Raw genomic sequence first — 24,076 nt, 5'->3', positions numbered from 1 at the left:
TACGCGGGATCGAAAGGATTTCGAAAAGGGGTATAAATCCGGCCAAATGAAATATCCTCGCGCTGTGTACAGACGGATGCATCGAGTCCGGATGAGAGGTTAATTTGCCGGGAGATCAAACGGTGATGTAAATTTCACGCGGGTGAAAGAGAGAACGTAAATAAAGGATTTCTCGACGCCGGTGGAAAATCAACCCCCCTTTCACGGAGGCAGGGGAGGGGTGTTCTCAACGAGCTTTGAAAGATCAACGTCTGTTCCGTGCGCGAAACTGGAACGTTTAAGACGAACGTTCGAGATTTCTCCGAAACTTGAAATTGGAGAAATTATATTCTATAATCTCCATGCTTGAATATCAACATCTTAACTGTCTTCCAACATCTGATTGCCGATCTCTTTGCTTCATACATGTATATATATATTCGTTGATTTCTTAATTTTTATATCTCTCGGCACTCAATAACTCGGGCATCGAAAATAATTAAAATTTTCGAAAATTTTTTTAAATACACGCGGTTCGATTGGATTTCGAAAATATTCGAAATGGAAAAAACGAATCGTTCGCATTTTTCTGCGCGCGTATGTGTGTGTGTGTGTGTGTGTACGAGAATGACATCAATTAAAGAATCGTTGGCCAAGAAATATCGTAACGTATGCATGATTTCATTTCGTATGCACGCAGGAACGATTCGTAGCGCGTAACAACGTGACGAAACGTTGTTCCTAGCGAAATTAAAAATGTTCTATTCGCGAATAAAAAAAAGGGGGAGGCGAAAGGGAATTTAATGGTAATAGAATTTACGAGGACAAGCGTTCTATTCTCGTTGTCGGTTTGGAAATAAACTGGAATGGATATCCTCGTTCTCTATCTCCGCAAAAGACTCTCGCGTTTCGAATAATAAAACGGTCTCGTTACGTTGGTCCAATTTTCTCTTTTTTTTCTTTTCTTTTTTTTTTTTCGACACGCGGTCGATATTTTCGGGATCGTTTATGCGATTTCCTAGGTCGGATGTAAAACAGTTTCATTTCGCGTAGCCAATATTTTACGGCGGCGTAACACCGCCGGACACGTAACCTTGTTTAATAGCAATTTCGTAGTCCGCGTTTTGGAAGAGTAACAATAACTATAAATTCTGAAGCAATGAGTGTAAATTCGCGTTAACCTCTGTACAAGGGCTATAAATTTTAACGTCGTGTTCGGAGTGTGTTCGATTACTATTTCTAAGAACTAGCTGCGAATATTACTGCTGTAATATTCAAATTACTTAAGAACTCCTTAAGAACGTGAAGAAAAAAGAAAACGAAGCCGATCGTTTCGAGGCAGCTAATTTTTCATTCCTTTTTTTTCCCGTATCGCGCGTCGATACAATGTGCACGGATATCTAACAGATATTTCTATTTTCTATCGAATAAAAATTCCTCGTTAAATAATAAGTTAAAAAAATAAAATGAGTTTTTTTTCGAAATCCTCCTAGCGAGAGAAAATTATCGAGGAAAAGATAAAATATTAAAGATTAACTTGCCTAAACTTGCCTAAAAAATATTCACATATTTCGATCACACTCGTGCGACGAAATCCACGAAACGAAGAACCATCACCGATCGAAATAAAATGAATTTCGGAACGGAGGAAAAATATTCGAGAAGGAATTCGAAGATTCTCTGGTGTCTATTTTCGCGGAGAAACGATGATTTATCTCGCCATCGACCACGGAAGAGAATTTTTCACGGACAACGATCCTCCCCCGAAATAATATCGCGGTTAGAGGGAAGATAGATCTCGGCCAGGATAGGTCCGGAAAGGACGTCGGAAACGCGAGCTCGTCGTGGAAAATTGCGCGAAGCCTTTACGAACCGCTTTTGTGCTCCCTTTCTGCTTCGAATGACTTCCGTATCCGAGCGCTCCGCTTCCACGAAGCTCCTCCGGCGATGGAAAAATTGCCAGCGGAAAGAAAATGCAGTTGCAGAAGCGCGGGAAACAAAGAACAAACGAGAAAGTGGAGAAGAAGAAGAAGAAGAAGAAGAAGAAGAAGAAGAAGAAGAAGAAGAAGAAGAAGAAGAAGAAGAAGAAGAAGAAGAAGGAAAAACAAAAGGGGTGAGTCTGGTGGCGGCCGATTTACCGAGTCTCGTCTGTTCTATATTTATAATTATGTCAGAGGGCGGTCGGAGTCCCGCGAATAGGGACTCCATTCTCCCTCTCCCTTTAACGAATCTCAGAATATTTTTATTTTCGTCGTATTTTCGGCGACGTTCCTCGAATACCGTAGACGCGAGTTTCTTAATGGAATCAATCGTCACCGTTCTCTAACCTCTGAAGCTTAGAAAATCCTTAAAAAAATTTACCCACCATCCAATTTTTTATCCTCGAAGATTTCGATTCGTTCGAAACATTGCAAATTTGTGGAGATATAAGCGTTCGTTACGAGTCGACGAAACGATTATTGGGAAAGGATCGCGGCGAATTAAAAAAATTATGCAAGTTATTTCTCCTCTCGGATCCTCTTGCATATAAATCGACGATTTATTTCGAACGAATCGTCATTTACGAAATACCAGAAACGTCCCGACGCGAGAACTGCTCCCGAGTACTTGACAATTTATTTCCACGAACGGGATCAAAGGGAGGAATGCTATCTTGAAATCGGATGAAACGGCATCGATCGAGGTACAGATAGCCTCCGGTACTTGGAACGATTGTTTCACAAGGCGAGGCGGCCGTAGATGGAATTTAAACAGCTACACGCCGGGAGGGGAGGGGAGGAAAAGCAGGATCGAGAGACAAGGAACGAACGGTGAAGCCCCGAAAGGAGAGCTTCTTTGCGGCTGAGAAAGCAGACCTGCCAAACGTCTGTCGACCTCCTCGACCATAAACGTCGCCTGTTTCTCCATCGTAGCGGATCACGGTTCTTCATAAATATCCGGGCGAAACTTGCGGTTTCGCTCGCTCTCCGCCTGCCTCGCACACGTTTATTTTCACGGCACTCGGCACTCCACCGACTCGATACACAAAACGAAACGAGTATTTTACTGGTGACTCCAGTTCGACGAACCCCAGGTAACGTGCAACGGTTTAACAACAAACTCGTTAAGCGTCGAATAAGATTTCGATCAGAGAATCGGATAGTTCGATCGAGTCGAAAAACTTTTTAAAAAAAAGAACGTGGAACGAAAATCTGTGAGTTTTTAATACCCACGTTGCGTCGAGTAAAATGCCTAGATCAACTCAAATGTATATACTCGATCGAATTCGATCCAAGATCTTAATCATTTTCTGTGCATAGGGTTAAACGCACGAGCGCGTTGTTCCCCGTGATCAATTCTCCAATCAACGAGAATAGAACAATCTCGCGTCTGAGAATAAAATTCGATTAAAATCCCCCTCCCTCCCCCTTTCTCTCTCTCTCCCCCCGTCAACTCCGCTCTCCGATACATTTCTAAAACTGGACGCAACGTTCCAGAACGGCGAATCAACGAGGCGACAATGCGGTCGTTGGCTCTCGCCAGTATCCATCCTCCGACCGCGAAACTCGTATTTCATAACGCGATACGACGCGTGTCCGTGCCAGCATCGTCCGCATCCACCGACTTTTCTCTCTCCATTTGCACCGACAATGACTCACGGACGACCGCGTTCGCCATTCCTGGCAGAAATACGACGACCGCACTGCGTCGCAATCGCTTTCCGCCTATGGGTAGACAATTTATTAATTGTACGTCCTTTATCCTCCTGTCCTTTCCACCGTCTCTCTCTCTCTCTCTCTCTCCCTCTTTCTCGTTTCGATCGAGTCCTTTTGCGGCGCCCTATTCGGAGGAAGGGAGTTGCGACACGTCGTCCACTGGAACCTCTGCCGGTGGAGTGGCCCAGTTCGCGCGACTTCACTTCATTCCGCCTTCGATCCCGAGCGGAAAATCTCCTCGTCGTTTCACAATGTACGTCGTGACGAAACGGGCCTCATCCCTCAAAGTATTATTAGACGACGGGACGAGCGCATTTAATTATGGGATTTGTTACACGTAGCTTGTCCGATGTTAAACGTTAGCCGGGAATCGTGCCAGGAAAAGGGACCCCGTAATCGGTTTGTCGAGGGTATATATATATATTTAGAGAGAGAGAGAGAGACAGAGAGAAAGAGAGGAGTTGCGCTGATACTCGTTTTGACGAGAATCGTAATTTTTCTTTTCCAAAAGATCCATTTTTGTCTTCAAAATATTTCAAAAGATAATAATAGAGTATTTTTTTGAAAAAAAAAAAAATTATTTTTCAACTATGCGCGATGTTTTAAATTCTATCTAAAGAAATAGATATGTTTCTAAATCGGTAAGAGTTAAATCAAATTAAAAGAGAAAGGTGTAAAAAGAATGTAATAGATCGCTCACCCGTCCACGTGATCCGAGGTGTTTTTAGCGGAACCGTTGGCGAATTCTGGCGGGGGATCGGGCGTGTTCGGGCTCAAAGGGCTGATGGGCCTCCTCGAGTTCTCGCCGAGAATGTCCTCGAAATCGACGACGGGCGCGGTGCCGCGCACGGACGCCTTCCTCACCAAAGAGGGCGAGGAAAGTTTCTGATGTTTGAGCATGTCGGTGGTCGCGCCGTAAGAAAACGGTTGGCTCGTCTGCCTGGCGTGATAAGGTATGTCCTCGTCGATGTAATCGATATTTCCAGGGGGCGAGAACGAGTCACCGTGCTTCCTGTACGTGTCGGTCGAGGATTCCGAGATCTTTCGATCGGGCGACACGCGGTACTCGAATTCGTCCCTTCGATGATCGATTTTAGGCTCGCGATATTCGTTCTTCAGGGTGCTGTAACTGCTGCTCGAGTTGTACGGCGGGCTCGACTCTTTTCCACCACTGTAATTCCTGTACGAATCCTTGAGCGTGGAATAAGTGGAAGGGGAATGGCTGCTCGCGTGGCTGCTGTAGCTGCGAGTCTCTTGAATGTACATCTTCTCGCTCCTGTCCGTTCTGTAGTCGTCTGTCGGAGGATCTGGCATCGACTGAAAATAAGACAACATCTTGCTGTTTCCCTCTTACTAGAAGAAATATTACTAGAAAGAAATTTTTCTCGAGTAAGAAATAATCTGTTGTTACGTTGGAAAAGATTGGAAGACGAGGAGAGATTCGTTACCTCGACGGTGAGCATCATATCGTGGAGCAGCTTATCGAGATCACCGTGAGCCTGGTTGTCCGGCTCCGGCTCGGGTGGGCTAGGTCGTTGTGGCGGGGCGCTGCTGATTCCGCTGTCCATGGAAACTGTCAATGGCGAGCCACGGGCACCACCGGCAGCACCCTGGTGTACCACAGCGTACAGAGATCCATCTATGGGACCGCAGGTGTAACCCAATCCGCGAGGCGACGTCTGAACGGAGGAGCTCGAAGGTGGTGGCGGTGATAATGGCGTTTCCCGTCCTTCTGAACAAAAATTTCCATCCGATCGGATCAAATTTCTCGACGCGACACACGCGCGTTTCGTCTCCAACGAAACGAACCGATCCTCCCAACGGATATCTCGGAATAAAACAGCTCTCGAGAGTTTTATACCTCCGACCGAACAGGATCGAGTCTAATTTCTAATTATCGAAGCGTGCGTTATTAATACCGTTTCTAATAATTTAACGTCCCTTCTCGCGAGTAATTCGAAACAATCGACTGTAAATCGACTGACCGATCAAACTGGCAGAGATTAATCCTCTTTCCTTCTTCCCGAAGAATCGTCGGGCCAATTTAACGCCGATCCCTCGGAATAATTCTCGCCTCGATTCCCGTAACGCACCCTTTCTCAGAGAAAGTACAGGGATGCCGAGACCATCCACTCCACTCCCTTCCAGCATCGAAATTCGCGTGAGAAGAGAACGATCGCGTGCGAGCTTTCATTCTCGAGGATTCGCAGAAATCCTCGTCACGTAAAGCGACAGGGACGCGGATCTTAAGGGACTCCTGCGCGGCGTTCGTGATCGAAATTCCAACGAGACTTCAAAGAAAAGAGCATCCTTTTCGTCACTGTCATCGTCGCTTTCGTCGCAACCTCTTCCCGTGGGAATAGTTTGAGCGTAATCGAGGAAGGATCCTCGTGTTTCATTCTCTCTTTTTCTACAACCTCGAGCGAATCGGAAACGGGGAACACGTTGCTTCGAGAGAGAGAGAGAGAGAGAGATCGATCTACGATATTCCTACGACGAATATTCCCCGCTGCGACGAGGGAGAGAAGAAAGAGAGAGAAAAGAAAAAAGGGTAAAACAGACCGGCTTTTAGAGAAACTGCTCCGACTTTTGAAACGCCTTCGACGCACTCGTGATAGACGCGCCATCAGCCTCGAGTGGCTGGCTCGACCCGTGCTTTCCCGCGTTTCTCCACGATTTATCCCGATCGCGAGAGAAGGAATTAATAAAATTCTTTCCAACGAGTTGGAAAATGAATGAAGAAAGAAACGATGGGATAGTTTTAAATAAATTCGCTCAACTTCTATATATATATATCACTAAACTTACCACGGAGCGGTCAAATGATCGTTTTTGAAATTTCGTTTAAAATTTCTTGTATACAAAGTTACTGTATCGTCATACGACTTATTGACTTTTTCTATAATGTAGATACAACCCATTTTTCAATATTCACAACTTTCTGTATTGTTTATTTTACGAATCCAATTAGCTAAAATCTCTTTCTATATTAAGATACAAATGTTTTTTTGCAGCGATCATTTGACCGCTCATGGTAGGAATACATGAAATGTCGGTAGGTTTAGTGATATGCATATACACATCGAGATCGGTAAGGTCGATGCGCGTGAACCACGACGCGCAGATCTCGTTCGAATTCAATTCGTCCGAGATTCCATCCTGTCCTATCTGGAACGATGCATCTCGCCGTGCACAAATCATTTTTACTCGTTCTCTCCGCGAGAAAGGGAGGAGGAGGAGGAGGAGGAGGAAAACTGGTCGGTGGCGTCTAATCCACCTCGGCCAACGGATGGAAACGCGATTCAACGGCGGCGCGAAACACGCCGCGAACGAGCAGCCTGTTGCTCTCGATCGAGATCAAGAGGATTACCGCGAGCCTCTTTGCAACGAGGCGAGGCTCGAAACGAGGGAGGAATCTGAACGGCCATGCCGAGCCGCGGAAACGCAACGACGTGGTAAATCACCCGGGCGAATATTTGCAAAGAGGAGATAAGCGGTCGGATAAGAAGTTGTAACGACACACTGATACCTTATTATCGCGAGCTTCGGTCACGATACGAATGATCCCCGCCGCGCTAAGATAAAATTCAACGTGATTCTGAGGAGAGGGAGGGGAAGGAGGGAAAATCTAGAGGGAGGATCGAATCGAGGTTGCCACCTAGTATCTGAGAGACGACCACCCAGGATTTCGTTTCGAGGAAGTTTGTCTGAAAGGCAAGATTTAAGGTTTTCGGCCGATTCTCTGGAACTGATCGTTTACCGATCGCCCGGAGGAAGCGTCTCGCGTGTCTCGCCGTTCGGAGAGAGATATTGAGATATTTGGCTAATCGTACGATAGTTCGAAACGAACCGATTCTGATTATAAAACACCGAGTTTGAACGTGAAAAGATATTAAAGAACGGTGAAATTAAATTAAATTCGATAACTTTACCTGATGTAAATGTTGGAAATGTAAGCGACGTTAATTCTCGATTGATCGAGAAGAGGGAGGAGAAGATTTACAAACGTTCGTCGATTCTTCTTGGAAAGATTCCTCTTCTCGTACGCACGCACGCACGGAAGAATGTTTTCGAGATTAATTTCGAGGGCAATTCTCAAGAAACGACGGCATCAATTTCTATCGGGTTGATGGCACAATAGAAGGGCATCATAGATCGCTCTAATCATTGCGGTAAACATCGAAGAGAGATCTCTAACGACGAGCACTTAACACGTGCGCACGAGCCGCAGCTGCAACTTGCACACACTGGATTCAATGGATATACGAAGCGATGTCGCCTTTGGCCGTTCACGATTCGCGCGGATTTATTGCGCCAAATGATACGTCCACGCAACGATTACGTTTCTGCCTCGTGTGTTATTGCTATTCTCGCCATCTCTCCACCCCTCGCATCCGTGGCTCGCATCGCTGGAGAAAACAGGGCCTATCCAGGGAGCAATCCAAGGACGGGTTGTTCTCGGATCGATCGGCCGCAAACTTTATTGTATCTCGATCCTTATCTGAACGCGGCCGATCCTCGTGCATCAATTGTTTTTTGGCTCGATGCCGCGTACGCTTTTAGCCACAGGTCGATGTAAACACGATTCGTGCCGGTTGAGAAGTTACGGCCGTACGTTGATGGAATTATGACCGGTGTATGCATGGTATATCGTATCGCGTCACGTGATGCGAGCGCAATTTTCACGAGATAAGTAACACCTCTGCTCGACTCGGCCTTTATCTCTTCCTGTCTCTCCTTCTTTAATTTCTTCCTTTTCTTCCAATTTTTCCAATTCCGCGGAACAAATTTTGGATTCTACGTCGATTCAGAATAAAAATCGTTCGCTCTCCAAGCGCTCGACCGTAACATCCTCGAGGAAGGAATATATATATATATATAGAGAGAAAGAGAGGAGAGGAAATCATCGTGATGCGATTCGCGAATCGAGTCGTTAAATCGGGTTAATAGAGGAAGCGATAAAACCGTATCTTCTCCCTTCGAGCGGGTTTCTCGAAGAGTTCCTCGAAGAGAAGCGTCGGAAGGAACGGCCGTCGTAAACAATCGGTCTTGAACATCGTGCACTCGTTGTGCATCTCGCTAAGTAAACGATGGAATTAACGATGACCGACAACGGACGACGCAGCAGCCGCAAGAGGTTCGCCTAAGAGACGCGATCTAATTTCATATCGCGCTCTTTAATGCCGCGCACATTTCGCTCGCACGCTCATCCTTGATCAAGAAACGCGCGCTGTTTCCTATTGCGTTCTCGTTGCTCGAGGGGGAATGTATCGTGGGTGATTTTTCGGTGAAAAGAAGAGAGAAAAAAAAAAGAAAAAAGAAAGAGAAGGAAAAAACAGTAACGAGTTTATTTTCAAGGGAGCGAGTTTGACGAGAGGAAGGAAATTCGATGGAAAATTTATTATTACTCTTTTGAAAATAACTCGTGAAGTCGTTTGTGAAAGCCTTGGAATTTACGATCGGGTATCAATATTTCATTAATAGATAATCTCGCGGAATGGATCTTTTAAACAAGTTACGTAACAACAGCGAAGCGATTTTCTGTGAAAAGAAATCGAGACACCGACTGTTCCAGGAACAATGTTTTTCCCGGGAAAATCGAACGATCGAAGCGAGGATTTATATTACGCGCGTGTGTTTCCCTCTTTTCGAATTATCAATTTTTTCGACAAAAAACAAAAAACAATAAAGAAAAAAACGAAATCTCAAACGATAAAATTATTCCTTTCAAATTTATTCCCCGCCCGATAGAATCCCGATTGAACGAGAATCGAATTACTACGGAAAAATTATTTATCCTTCGATCGATTTCCATTTTCCAATCCCCCGTTCGAGCTTATCCGCGACACACCGTGCAATCCCCTAACGCGCGAAAATTTCAGTTTCCAGTTTCATTTCACGCCGTTTCAACGACCGTATCCAACACCGCGTATATATATATTTTTATATACGTTCGAGAAAAAAAAACGTAAGACGAGAGAGAGCGGGATTCCTTCCTTTCTTAGAGGATAGAAACGAAAAAATATATATGTATGTACACACACACACACACATATATCGAGAAGCATCGACACATCGTAGGAGATTTCATCTAGGAATTTCGTCGTTTCGTCTCGATGTTACCATTCCTATGTGTTCGCGATCAACCTCCGCGAATACGTACCCGTATTCGAGCCCGTACGTATTAATAAGCGGTGTGCAACCGGTAGAGGATCGTAAGGTTGCCTCGTCGAGGTGAATATGGTAATTAGATTCTCGCGCGGAGACGTCATCGCTTTAGCCGGTTCTCCCTTCTTTCTCCTTTCCTTCCTCTCTCCGCCCTTCCCCCCCCTCCCCCCTTCCACCTTCGTTCACTTTATTTCCTCCCTTCCGCCCTCCTTTCCCGCCATTCACGGGACCCGTGAGGATTACTCGTCGACGGTCTTATGGTAGTAAAATTCGCCATTGGCCGGTTTCTATTCATGTGACGGCCGTACGCGGCACCGTCATTATCTTTCGCGGAGGAGAAGGAAAGAGCAGGCCGCAGCAGAGGGTCCACGAGGAAGAGAGCGCGGCTGTTACGAGGCGAGGGAGAAGGACAGGGTGACTCGGGTTGAGCGCGTGCGAAACGGAGAAAGAGAAAGAGAAAGGGAGACGTACGGACGAATTACTCGTTTGACGGCCTTATAGAGATTCGTGAGACGGCGATGGGGAAGCGGGCAACGGGATATACCTTGTTCGGGTAACGAAAAATACGAGGCGGGGGCGTGATCATTTCTTTGGGGGAAGAATCGAGAGGGGGGAAAAAATTCGAGCGCACGTGAATTGGGAGGAAAGGGAAGAGGAGAGGGAACGGACGAGGCGCGAGAAGTTGGGTCGTCGCGCGAATTCGTCTCAACACGATTGTTTTTTTCTCCCTCGGGAGAATACATCGATATTAGATAAGATAAGATTCACCTTTGATCCCAATTCCAGTTTAAGGTCGGGCAGTTTAAAAAACGGCGGAGTATCCCAAGTCGATCGAGTCTTTCAGGCGAGCGAGAAGGCGATTCTGGTCGGGCGAGAAGAAACGCGTGTTCCGTTCACCGGGAGCACAGAAACGGCACTGTACGTTGCAAATGCTGCACGATGGTGATCACCACCACCGCTCTCCACCATCCGCCGTCATCGCGATCAGCATCAACCACCACCACCACCACCACCACCACCCGATGGCTACGTCACACCATCGTTCACCAGTGTGTAACCGGGGCTATCGTCATCATCATTGGAGGCAGGCCTCGTTTTCATCCTACGCAACGTACGAGCTGGCATGGCAAAGCCTCTCCCTCCCCCCCCCCACTCTCTCTCTCTCTCTCTCTCTCTCTCCTTCTGCCTCCACGTTCTGCCCATGAATAAACACGAGTACTCGCCGCGTTACGATACCGAATCCGCGCCTGTGACTGTGCGCGCGCGCGTGCACCATCGGTCTGAAGCGAGCCGTTTCTTGTTCCGTGTACTCGCTCGTTTCTCTTTTCTTTCTTTTCGAAACGTAACGAAAAGTTACTCGGGCGGGGGATGTTTTTCGCTGGTTATTGTTGGCGCGTCTGGTTCGAAAATAGGATAGGTTACACGTGCTCGAAATCTTGGCTGTCAGTTACTTCCTTTTGGCAGCTCGACCGTTTAATATCGTGTCGAAAATGTTGCGCAATGTTACCACTAAAATTAATGGGATTATTTTCTGAAGCAAAAATTCATCTCGCTTGTTGCGTGTCGTTCGCAGAAAATCGACAGAAATATCAGAATCCGATGGAAAATTTTATAATTCGACCCGGATTTCCATCAACTTCCCTCCACTTCGCGAAAATTCCATCTCCTCGAAGAGCTCGCCGCGTAATTTCTGCGCAGAGGCAACCAGTATCATTCACGTGGTTCCTGACCTGCGTAAGCGTGTGTGCAACTCTCCTCGCGGGTATTGCGTGTTCACGGTGGGCCCCTCTACCCATTCGACTGGCCTCCAGTCGCCAGTCCTTCTACGGCAACACTCAGCTCCGCAGCTCTTGCCTCTGCTTCGTCGTCATCCTCGCCGCGATTCCATCGTTCGACTCGATATTTCGTGCGTGCGTGCGTACGCGCTCATCGTTCGTCGGTTTGGCCCGAGTAAACGGTCCACGCCGCTAAATTCGGCCCTTTCCTCTCCCCGACGAGAGGAAACGTACACAGGCGGCCACACAATCTGTCTTTAGAATCTTCAATCGGGGCGCATAGAAAGGCAGGGCTCGTGTACTGCATGCTCTTTCATTTGTTCCAACTCGTTCGTTCCTGCTAGTGGGCTCGTTCCCTCCACGAGAACCACCACTTTTCTCTTATCTTCGATCGATAGATTCCAACGAATTCGCACGATTCGCGTAACTTTCCCGTCCAATAAATCCTTTTCTTGTGAACCTTATACCCATTGCGTCCACTCGTAATTTGTATCTTTGTATCTTTCGTTGTAAAAAAAAAAGAAAAAAAAAAGGGGGAAAGACACGCATCTAAACGTTGCTATTGCGTCTGTAATTCTCGTATTTATATTCGAAAAAAGACTGTTACGAGGAATAAAGCGAGTCTCCGTGTCTTCAATTCCACGTGTTCGTGAAAATTTGATTTCCAACTTTTTAATGCATCCGAGAGAGTACAATTGCAATTTTTAAGCGAGTTGCCAAGATTAAAAATGGATATTACGTTTCCCTGGCAGGAGAGAAAGCACGAAGAGGGATGGGAAAAAATCAAAGAGTCGGTCCAAGGATTTCCATTACGATTCAGACGCGATAAAATATAAATTCTGAGGCGCGTTCGTAAAATGATGGACGAAAACAATGGGTCGGTTCTTCCTTGATGTGCATCGCGCAGAACGAACGCATCTCGAAAATTAGTAATCGTCGCGTGTTCGAGCATAGGATGCGTATTACGCGTTATGGCACGTGTCCTTTGCAATGCGTGCCGTTCCAATACACGTCCCCGCACGCGTGTGCGTGGCCTTTCAATCATCGCGCCGCCGGATGATGAATTATTAATTGCCGGCCATTCATTTGCCCTCTCCTCGCGATTCAAACACGAGTCGAATAATCGCCACCTTCGTTTCGACCATTTTCATTTCGATTTCTTGAATGGATGGATGATGGAAGATCGAATTACAAAATCCTTCTTAGATTCGAACGAAAGATGTTTCGAAACGCGTTTACGTCTGAAACTTTAACAAGATCTAATTTTCTCTCGAAAAAGAGAGAAAAATCTCCTCTTTTCATTGTTTTCATTGTTCCGTCTTTAATTTTAACTCGATCGATTCGAAATAAATCGATGCCACGATCGTATTTTATCGTTACACCCGATCCGTTGTTGCGGCCCGCGTAACTCGATCGAACGATCGTCGCAATAAAATTACGCGAGATATAAACAGTGGTGGTGCAAGTTTCACAGCCGGTGTGTCAAGTGTGTCGCGTTTACGAGAATCGTAACACGTGACACCCGTAACGATTACTAATCACGGGCCGGCCGTGTCCGACCGATCTCGTTGAATAAGCACAGGAGGCTGAAATTGGCGGTAGCCTAATAATAATCGGGGTTCGAGGCACAGGTCAACCCGAATAATGGTCTCGCATGTCGCGAGAGAAATTTACACAGATGAGACGTAACTGGATCGGAGGAGCATCCTCGTCGCATGACTTATACATACAAATCAGCTGTTTCAATTGCTAGAGGCTCCAGCGGAACAAAAGACAACGCCGTACTTTGTATTCCTGACATTTTCCTGACAATCATCCACCCAACCGTTTATTAGAGGGAGCAGAGAGTGGAAGCTTTCAAAGATCCTATTTTGCTCGCGTAATTACTCTCCTCCCTGCTTTTCATTCGTCATCTTTTCTACCGTAATTCACCGTCCATTGATATTATTAAACTGACGGCTCGTAATTAACTGTACGATTCTTTTCTTGATTTTTAACAACGTGTTATTTACAAATAACAAAATAAGAATCTTCGTGCAGAATTGTCTATCTCGTCTTATTCGTTCGTATGTTTAGCTCATTCATCGAATTTATTGAAACACGAGCTTAATACACCTTTCGTTTCACAACTCCATATAAAAATAGAATTTTAATCGAATCCTCAATGCCTCGTAAAATTATTTACTCGATGCACATATTATTTATATTTACGATCGCACAATCCTCCTACGAATACAAAATACAAGATTCAATTTATCGAGACGTCTCTCCCCCGATTCCGGGTAGACGAAAAATCGGCGGAGAAAAATTTTCCACTCGCGCGATTTTAAAGGAAACATTCCTTCTGAATCGCGTCAACGACTCGAGGCGCGGCCGAGTTTCTCGAAAGTTGTCGCCAACTTCCCTGTTCCCTCCCCCAGGAGATGAAAAATCGTAAATCGAGCGGCGCGTGATTCATCACCGGTAAATCCAGATCGATGTTTGTCTCCGCGGCTCGCGCTCGTCCGAGCGTATCGTGGCTATTTCTACTTCTGTCGGCCAGTGACGAGGACGGAGCGAAAAGTTGGTCAGGCTAGCGTTGGCAAGTGGCAAGCGGTATTCCTAGGTGGCCGAACTGGGACAAGGACGCGTGCACGATTTGTGCGTGAGGCGAGGCGAGGCGACGCGCGTCCACGAAAAAATAACCGAACTTCGTGGGAAAGCGAACCGAAATTCGGACGAGCTCGTCGCATGTTTCGTGCACAGATTCGAGGGATGACTTTCGTGGCGCTTGTATGGAAAAATTTACAAATATTTCTCTGGTAAGGTAAAAAAAATTTTTCTTCCCGATATCCGGTGGGAATTTCGGTGAAATTTTGTGAAATTCGAGAGATCAAGATTGAGGTGAAGGAGGTGAGAATTCGAAGTCGTAAAAAAGTAGATAGGGGGAAAGAAGAATAAAGGTAAACGTCGAATGACTTTAATATTCGTGATGCGACGTGTATCGATTCCAAGCGAATGCCTCCGGTTCGAGATTATTTTTAACTCGACGGGAGAAGGAACAAAGCTTGTGTGCCGACTCTCAAAAGTCGTTTCCACGGCACGACCTCAGCCTTTTGTTCGGTCACTGTCGAAGAAATTGTGCGCGGCGAAACGAGGGAAGAGAAAATGTTCGTCGTCGAGACTTTGGATCAGGAGAGTAGAAGAGAGGCGGAGAGAAAGGGTCGAGAGGAGAGAAAACAGAGACAACAGGCCATTGTCTTGTCGCTCTTGGTCGTACGTCTTCCTGCTGTTACGTCACCATTGTTTACTCCAACCCCAGAGAGCAACTCTCTTGCTGCATTTTTATATCTCGTCACTTCGATATCCATTGTGCAACTGATTCGAACCCTTTTGTGGCGGGCCCCGTTAAAGGGACCCCTATACTTGAACGTGGCCTCCCCCCCCCCGTCAAACGTATCCATCAATTATTTTTTTCGCAGTTAATGGAGCGAAAGTATAACTCATCGTCTTCATTCTCGCTGTTTCGTATTTCCTGCTTTCAATTTCCGTCAATTTACACAATTTGAAATATCTTTCCTAAATTATACATTACACGAACGATTTAACAATACTTTTACAAGGTGTTATCAAAGTAACAGAGATTACCCGCTACTTTGATAAAATTATTAGAGCAGTAATTCTTTTACCATTACTTTTACACCATCAAAGCAACGTTGGCTACAAGAGTTGGCTCTCCAACCTGATCTTCGTTAATTCGTTGTTCCTTTTTTAGATACGAGTCTATCTTTGATCATCGATGAAGCCAAAATCGACGAGGAAAAAAATTTTCATAATTTATCCGAATCATCGATCATGGATCGGAATTAATGCATCCGGCGAATGGTTTGGTTTCGTTGGTTCTTCTCGAAGGAAGGCAAAGGCCACGATTGCAACGAGAGAAGAAGGATTTCACTTCGGAGGCAACGATCGGAAAGAGAGATCGAACGATATATGGAACAAAGATAGAAATGATTAAACGATAATCCGACTGAGAACGATGGAGGAAAGCGATTGACAGCGTGTTTACGTAGGTGAAATCTTGTCCACATTCGTGGTCAACGTCCATCCAAGGCACGATTTTCCAAACGTTTACGAACGGCCTTTCCAAGAACAGACTTTCCACCGGATCGTGTCGTTTCTTGGAGCGAGAGTGGCGGAGCGACAGGCCGATTTACCAATTTTGGACCAGAAGTCTCTATTCCCCTCGTGCACGCCGTCGAATACACACCGTGGATTCGTAGAAACCAATTGTATCTCTTTAACGATTAACAACGTGGAATTTTGATGCGCGAATCACGAAAATAAGATCTCCCGCTTCGAACTAAGTCGTGTATCGAGTAGAAATTCTACAAAAATTCGCGATTCGTACGAGCAATCGAGTTGAAATTGATAAAGTAACGATGCTTTTTCTTTATTCTGAAAATCGGTGAAAAGAAACTTTCCACTTACGAAATACGAAAACCTTCCATCCACGTCGAATGTCGTTTCGTGTCTGGCGTCGTTCCGTGTCGAAATCGAGGCGTAGCGGGTCGATATATAAACAAACGAAATTCCTACCACGCTTCGTATAATATAAACAAAATCGCGCACACCGAACGAAGCGGCGTATAATCCGCTCGAGGCTTCGTGCTTCGTAGAATTGCGCGAAAACATTTAAAGCACCGTCTCGTCCCGACGCCAAGAATAAACCAAACTCCTCCCCACCATCGGGACCCACCTTCTTCTACAGTTCTTTACATTTCCGTCTTCTCGTCGAGGAGGATCGACCTTCCGAAAATGTGCCCACCGTTGTCCACTTTCCGCTTCTTTATAATATTATAAATAATTTTTTTTTTTTTTTTGGAAAAAAAGAAACGAGTTTTACTTCTTTTCTACTCGATTCTCGTACAGAGAATCAAATATTCGAGACAAACATGGTCGAAAACAATCGTTCGTTTCACGCGTGCTCGTGGGTGCTATTTCTTCCCACGGCCGATAAAAGTTTATCGGTAGGGGACAGAGTTGGGGAGGGAGAAGCGGTTTTCTATAAATTGGGGAAGGAGAGAACCGTTCGGGCGGAAGATATTTAACGACCGATTCGTTTCTCTCGTATATTTCTTTAAAAGGAGGAATGGAGGAAGTGCGGCGAGGAGAAGAGTAAACTGGGGGAAGGTTTCGATGAAGAAAAGATAGTGGAAATATTTGGAATTAAAATTGGTCGGGTGCGCTCGACGGTTTTAATAGCGTTCGCGGTATAGCAAAGTTCTAAATTAAAGCATCAAGTGGCGGGCTTCAAGGATAAACTGCACTTTGTAGCAGCACCCGCATATAGCTATCCGTATGCTTCTATTTTCGTATGCATAAATATTTTAACGGACGACCCATTTATCAATTATTTATTAATCATTAGCCATAACAACGGCGGAATATATGGTACACGAAAAGATTCGAGATTACGGAATCGCGTTAGAATTATTTGCATTTGAAATTAATAAGAAATTCAATTTCTCACGTAGAGAGAAGAGAGCCTTATCGAAGATTAATACGAGAATTCGATGTAAGTTCAAAAAAGTTATTTTTTAAAGTTTCCCTGTAGCAGTCTGAGGAACGAAAGTTGAGGAAATTCGATTTTTATCGAATAAATTTCAGGAAAGAATAAAAGAAGGCAAGAAATTCTAGCGGAATAAAAAGAAAGAATAAAAAAATCTGGCAGAAAAGAATTTCAATAACGAACGGAGAAAAAAAATGCAAATATTACATAGATTAAAATTTCCTAGAAAATTTCCTAGAATCTTTAGAAAACGATCGAACAATCTCGATATAAACTTTGACATTTAGCCGGGATATCTAGGATGATAACAGCTTGATCGAATTCCTCTTGTCATCACGATCATTGGGTGTTGTTGGAAGAAATTCACGATAAAGGATCAAGAGAGTACGAAAGGCAGTGAATAGATAAGGAATCTTGCAAATGAAAGGAGACAAACGTAATGATCGGCTGCGGAAAAAAAAACACTCCTCGTTATATTCTTCCTGTACCATTTGATTTAAGGGGCGTGCTCTTGATTCTAGATTTCCCACGTTCCCATAAGGCTCGCATTCCGTCTTTATCTCCTTGTCCTTTCGCTTTCCTATTCCTATTCCATCCAGGAGAGCAAATGTAATAAAATTTCTTCTCTTCCTTCCTTGAGGAAGTGCGCTCTCTTCGATAAAATTCGATCGAAAAGGGATCCTTCCGATGAAATTAACTCTGCACGTGATCCTACACGACGAGCATCTCGACGATCAAAGGGAATACGAGTCCCAATATTGACGTTGCATAAAAATTGTTTTCAAGATTAATTTCGCTCCACGGAATTCTTGGAAAGAATAATTTTCCTCGAATATTTTTCGTTTATGAATATTCCAATCTATCCCGTGAAAAGTAAATTTAAATACTTGGCGATTCAACTCTGGAACATCTGGAAACGAGAGCTCGTTCGAGGAAACGCGCGAACGGAAATGGAGAAAATCTTATAACGTATCCTCGCATTTTCTTCCTCTCAGGGGGAAAGAACAGAGAAGAGGCAAGCTCAAGGCAAGCTTTCCCACTGTCGGCCGACTCGTGCATCTTGCAACGTATCGGCTCGTTAAACTCGATCGTTCGTAAAGCGAGAACAACCTCTTGGAATCTTATTTTCCATGGCGTGGGTGCGCCATGTGGGTTCACTCGCGCAACACCTACCACTTTATTCCTCGAGGTTCAACTCGAAGGTTCGTTGCGTTCTTCCTAGTATATATATATATATAATCGTTCCTTCCACCTTTTATGCATATACCCCCGCTTTTTCCACTTTGCGAAAAATAACCAGAGCGGAAAACACGAGTCATACGAGTCATACGTAGATTTTTAACGAAACGAAAATTCCCATCGACCGTCCATCTAGTGGAAATTCATGAATTTATCCCGAGCGGCCAGTGGTTTCAATTATCCGAGTCGAATATAAAAGTGGCGATCCGTAGCCAGATGTATTTATCGAATCCACGTTTCGATACGTTGCGTCAGAGACAACAGAGAGTGGAGAGAGAGATGAAAAACCGTAGGCGACGCGCGTCAATACCAGGAAGAAAATCCGCGCCGGATTTGACGGAATATAAATGTAGCCCGAAAAATGAAACCAATGTATAATCGATTCGTCGTGACATGACAAACGGGGGCAAACCGTTTTATTTTATTCTCCTTCTCTTTCCAAATTTTCTTTCTTTCTTTCTTTTTTTTTTTTTTTTTGTTAACGAAACGAATCACCACCGCGATTAAATTTTATTCCTTCTTTCCTCCCCTTCCTCCCCGTCGTTCTTGCCTTTTTTTTCGCTTAACGGTATCGTTTTCAACCTCGTCGTAAACCTCGAGACATCGATGTAACCATCGGCAACAATTTAGGTCACAGCTTTGTCGAAGGCATGGGCCGATCGTTAACGAAACGAATTGAATCGGACTCGTCGACTCGTTTCATCTCGTCCCGTTTCTTTTCCCCGCCGGACGCATCACCGTTGATGTAACCGTTCCGAATATTCGAAACGGTTCGGCGAATCTCGAGAGAAGCGTGGGCGACGATTCGCTCCGTTTCGTTTAACGTAGGTCGGAATTTGGGGGGAAATCGGGACCAGAATTCGTTCGCGGCACCATCCATCCGTGCACTGTATTTGCCCTTTCATCGATATGGAAGATATCAAAGAAATATCGATATTTCGATATTTTTCCAATCTTCTCCATCTTTTATCTTTTTTTTTTGGAAAGATTCGTCGAGTTTTCAAACTTTCTCCTCCCGAAATCTTCAAACGTTCAAATTCTTGCGAAGCTCGAGATCGATTATAAAATCTTCAAATTCTCATATCGTCCCTTCGAGGATATATAATTAAATCGATGAAGAAACGAGATGTGGAAGCATGGAGGATAATCGCAAGATGGCTTTGGGAAAAACAAGCGATAGCAGGAATGAAAAGAAATCGAACTTATACGATTTCTCCTTCCATCGTGGACGGCCCGTTTAGGCACGACCTTTGATCTATTTCCGGACGAAAACGCGTTTGTCGCGGCGAATAAACCGCCATTTTACCTCTGCCTGACAGGACGTATTTCCGGCGAGTGGTTAGTCACCCAGTTTAAATAACACCTAAGCATTAACAGCTAGGTTTTCGTCTCTTCTTTCCTACCTGTAACCCTTTCTTTCTCCGAGCCAAGTGTATTTCTGACTCCACCGCTTCTCGCCGACGGATCGAGGTTAATTGGCTACCATCAGGACGAAAATTAACGCGAATTAGTCCCGGGAGAGTTTCCGTCACTTGAATCGCGACTCGCGCGAGTTTTTGTCCATCGGTTTAATTAATCGCACGACGAGTCGAGCAACGTCTCTCACCAAGTCCCCTCCAAATCGAAACTTTTCCCGATAAACCGTCAGGAACACGATTCTAAAACGTGATTGTACATTGTTTCTCGAGCAGAAGGGACAAAATAAAATATCGCGTCTAAAATATTTTGAAGCAACGGTTGTAAAAACTGAAATTTCCTCACTTTCTTCGTGCCAATTTCGTTCTGATGATAGATCATACTATTTATGCCCTGATTACTTGAAGCGGTAAAAATACGTTAGAAACAACGTTCTATCACGATTATTGTCTCAACAAATATCTTAAAGAAACAAGAAAGATAAACTAATAATAATAGAATATTCGAGTCACGCACAAATACGATCCACGCACATTACGCGACACACGTAGATTACCATCTAACCTACAATTTTCCTCTTCGTTTTCGACACCCTCTTCCAATTCTCCTCAACCTCGTGAAGCGACCTCCCCGCGTAACCCGAGCTCTAACGCACGAGCAATTGCGCCAAATTGGTACGGCCGCGTTGTAATCTACTCTAATCTAACCTAATCGAGTGCCACGCCGACTCTCCCATCTCCACTCGTCGTTAATCAACCGCGACTTCTTGAAATTCCTTCGTCGTAACCTACCACCACCGCTATCACCACCACTCTTGACGCTGACAAGCGTGGAATAATAACAAGACCAACTAACACGTGAATGATCGCTCACCGTCGTCGCTGATTTCGAGATTCGTGTAGCTGTCCCAGTGGAGGATGGGGTCGTGATGCGCAGAGGCGTGGGGGACAGCGGGCGTCGGAGCTGGCACAGGCCCGTCTTGACGTTTGGCGTCTGTGGCGAAGTACAGCGTGACCACGCTGTCAGGTGGGCATCTTGGATCGTCGCAGGCGACGTCGAGCTCCGATCGAGGGAAGGAAACCACGTTCTCCGTGATTACGCACGTGTGGAACTGCGAGAACACAAATACACTTCTTACGATTCTTGCGATTTCGCACTCGAGCTCGATTTAAATCGTCCTGCTGAAATGTTCCACTATCTATCATCGAGTGTCTACACGAGTGTCGACGTGATTAAGAATTGGAGAGGAAATTTATGGGAGAGAATTTCTGCCGAGATTGGGTTGGATAGGGTTGATAAAGGGACGTGGAGTTTACGTGGAACGATTAAAGGGGAAAAAAATTACAAATGAAATACAAGGCGAATGCGATTATGTCGATTATTATAGTATAAGATAATTGGGAAAGTTTGGTGGAGTAGTTCGGTCTTACCTGCAGGGAAAACATTACTTCCCGGCTCTGCTTCGAGTACACTCTATGGTAACATTTCACCAGAATGTCTCCCCTCAGACGAAGACCCCCGAGATTCACGGTGAACTCGCGAGCATTCGTCACGGAGTAGAGATCCGAGGTGTATACGGGATTCAGACCTTCGTACACCTTGAGAAATGCCCGACAACCCGTTGGCTCGAAGAGTGGAACGCCCAGGACGGTGAGATGCGTTAAATAGAGCGGGGATTGGCTGATCCTTAAGGAGCCTGATAAAAGTCCGCTGAAATATTTGATGTACCTGAGGAAAAGGAACAGCAACACTTTTTAGAAGTATTCCATGGCGAATACGTAAATGCTTTTTATATCGCGATTACCGAATCATCGCATTCGCGTAAAATCACGAATAGAATCTCGATTTTTCGTGTGAAAAAAGTGTGAGAAAAAGTTAAATTTTCGTGATCAAAATCGGCGGAGGAAATAGAGGAAAGTGTGCCGTTGAAGCCCCTTTTTGTTTTATCTCGATATCTCGAACGGTCGCCGAGATATAAGGACTCCAAGTTCCCGTATTCGTTCAACATAGCGCAAAATTATGAATGGGTCCGCGACTTAGTGACCTACATTTTTTCCCTGGAAACGCGTACTACACGTTTTTCCAGGAATCGCGACTGTCGCTTGTCTGGAGTTTGGGATAGGTCAGTGAGGCGAGGCGCGAGCGAGAATTCCGAACAGGAAACAAGGATGGAGACGATAAACGATTAAAAATTAACTTTTCCTTTGCACGACGATATCTCGGGAACGGGAAGTCGTATCGGGATAAACGAAAGAGCGTTTTAAAGGGGAAGGTTCCCCGCTTCTAACGATCTCTCACCCATCGACAGCGAGTGATTATCTTCGGAGTTATAGCGATTCAAATTTTTCCTAATTTTAATAGGATTCGATCGGATTTAAGGCAAATATTAAAAATTACCTCTTCTTTCCTCGACGATATCTCGGGAACCGGAAGTCGTATCGGGATAAACGAAAGAGCGTTTTAAAGGGGAAGGTTCCCCGCTTCTAACGATCTCTCACCCATTGACAGCGAGTGATTATCTTCGGAGTTATAGCGATTCAAATTTTTCCTAATTTTAATAGGATTCGATCGGACTTGAGGCAAATATTAAAAATTACCTCTTCTTTTCTCGACGATATCTCGGGAACCGGAAGTCGTATCGGGATAAATGAAAGAGCGTTTTAAAGGGAAAGGTTCCCCGCTTCTAACGATCTTTCACCCATCGACCGGGAATTAATATCTTCGGAGTTAAAGCGGTTTAAAGTTTTCCTAATTTCGATAGGGTTTTCATCCGATTTTGAGGTAAAATTTTAATCAAATTAAATACTGCGAAGATAAAATTAGTCAAATTTATCGGTAGCAAAGGCACGTTTTTGATAATTGCACGTAAAAAAAAAAAAATTCCAAATTTTAACTCCAATATTAATACAACCAGTCATTAAAAAAAAAAAAAAATGTAAAGACGCGACTAGCGTGTTCTGAAATTTCATAATGGAAATATTACGACACGCGACACGATACAGCAATTAACGCCTAAATACCGCTTCCACTCCCGAGTATCATGTTATTCACGCTTAGGTCAAGGTAAATTTACTTTTTCCCTATTTTTATTTTTTTTTTTTTTCCTTTCCCTTCCCTTTAATCCAATCCCATCGGTGAACCAACCACCAACCAGGATGGTCACTCGAGACTCGTTTCCATCACGAAACACTCGAGGGAGCGAGAAAAGAACGGGTCATCGCGCAAAAGTATTGTACCATCCCCGATTGCGACACTCGTTCGCGTGCTAGTAATTAATATCCGGCCACGAATCGCTACTTTTCTACTTCTCACCTCTGCCCTTTCACCGATCCCTCGTTCCAAACTCGAAACAACGCGTCTGCCGAAAAACTTTCGACAAACGTCCCCATGAAGGAAGGATCGATCACCACGATCGATTAATTTGAATGCGCGCGCGGCAAACGCGGAAGATCGGAGGAGAAGATCAAGAAATCGGAGAGAACCCAAGGATACCTGTCGATTATGCAAGCTTCGTGAGCGCTCATGACCGTAATTTCCCGCCGATCTCTCACGAATATCCCGCGTGTCGCTCGTAACGAAGCAGATACCATCTCCTCGATCCCCTCTGGCCAAGGAGGGTGAGGGGAGAAAAGAAAAAAGAATGCTCGCCTCGGTGGCACCCGAGGTGCTGCGCTCTATCGACGAGCTGACGCGCGTTACACGAGGAGAGGTAGGTTGGTCGCATCCGGAGCCTCGACTCTCGATAATGGATTCATACGTTCGCGGCTAACGACATGCTAATGCTCGCCGCTCGTGGAATTAATGGGGAAACTCGATCGTTCGGGGGATGTAAGATCGCGGACGATGGAACGAGGAAGACGACGCGGCACTGCCGTGCAGCCTTCCGCGTATAAGGATATCCCCGGCTTCGATCGGGGATCATTACGTGTGCCAACGTTCAAACTTAAACAGACGTGGACGGTAAACGCGCGGTCGTTCGCTCGGGATGTTGCCGCGAGGTTGACAGGTTTACCTAAGGGGGATCGTGTTTATTCGGTTATTTCGACCGAATTTTTTCGATTCGCTTCCGATACGAAGCGTCGAAACGCTTCTGGCGATGCGAAGGCGGATTATTTATCGAGCGACGAGTGGTTTTCCGTGACTCTGTCGAGGAACGAGTTATCGTATTATATGAGAATATTTAAAAGAAATCTGCGCGAGAGTGTGGAATAAGAATAAGATCATTGTTCGAGAACGATCGAATTTTGGGATTA

General features: G+C 45.1%; 1 protein-coding gene across 1 annotated transcript in view; it reads right to left on the bottom strand.

The window, feature by feature from the left end:
* by (focal adhesion protein tensin) overlaps positions 1-24,076 on the bottom strand; it is a 146,203-nt gene that overhangs the window by 9,966 nt on the left and 112,161 nt on the right. The window contains 4 exon segments of the mRNA XM_086914406.1: positions 4,375-4,991; positions 5,123-5,406; positions 20,697-20,934; positions 21,254-21,551. Of these exon segments, the coding sequence (XP_086770532.1) occupies positions 4,375-4,991; positions 5,123-5,406; positions 20,697-20,934; positions 21,254-21,551 (1,437 nt within the window).

This window comes from Apis florea, unplaced genomic scaffold, assembly GCF_048593485.1.
Source record: "Apis florea isolate Af1SG1 unplaced genomic scaffold, ASM4859348v1 contig_3587_pilon, whole genome shotgun sequence".
NCBI lineage: Eukaryota > Metazoa > Arthropoda > Insecta > Hymenoptera > Apidae > Apis > Apis florea.
Note: the sequence above shows the minus strand (reverse complement) of the source record. Positions and strands in the feature narration are given on the sequence as shown.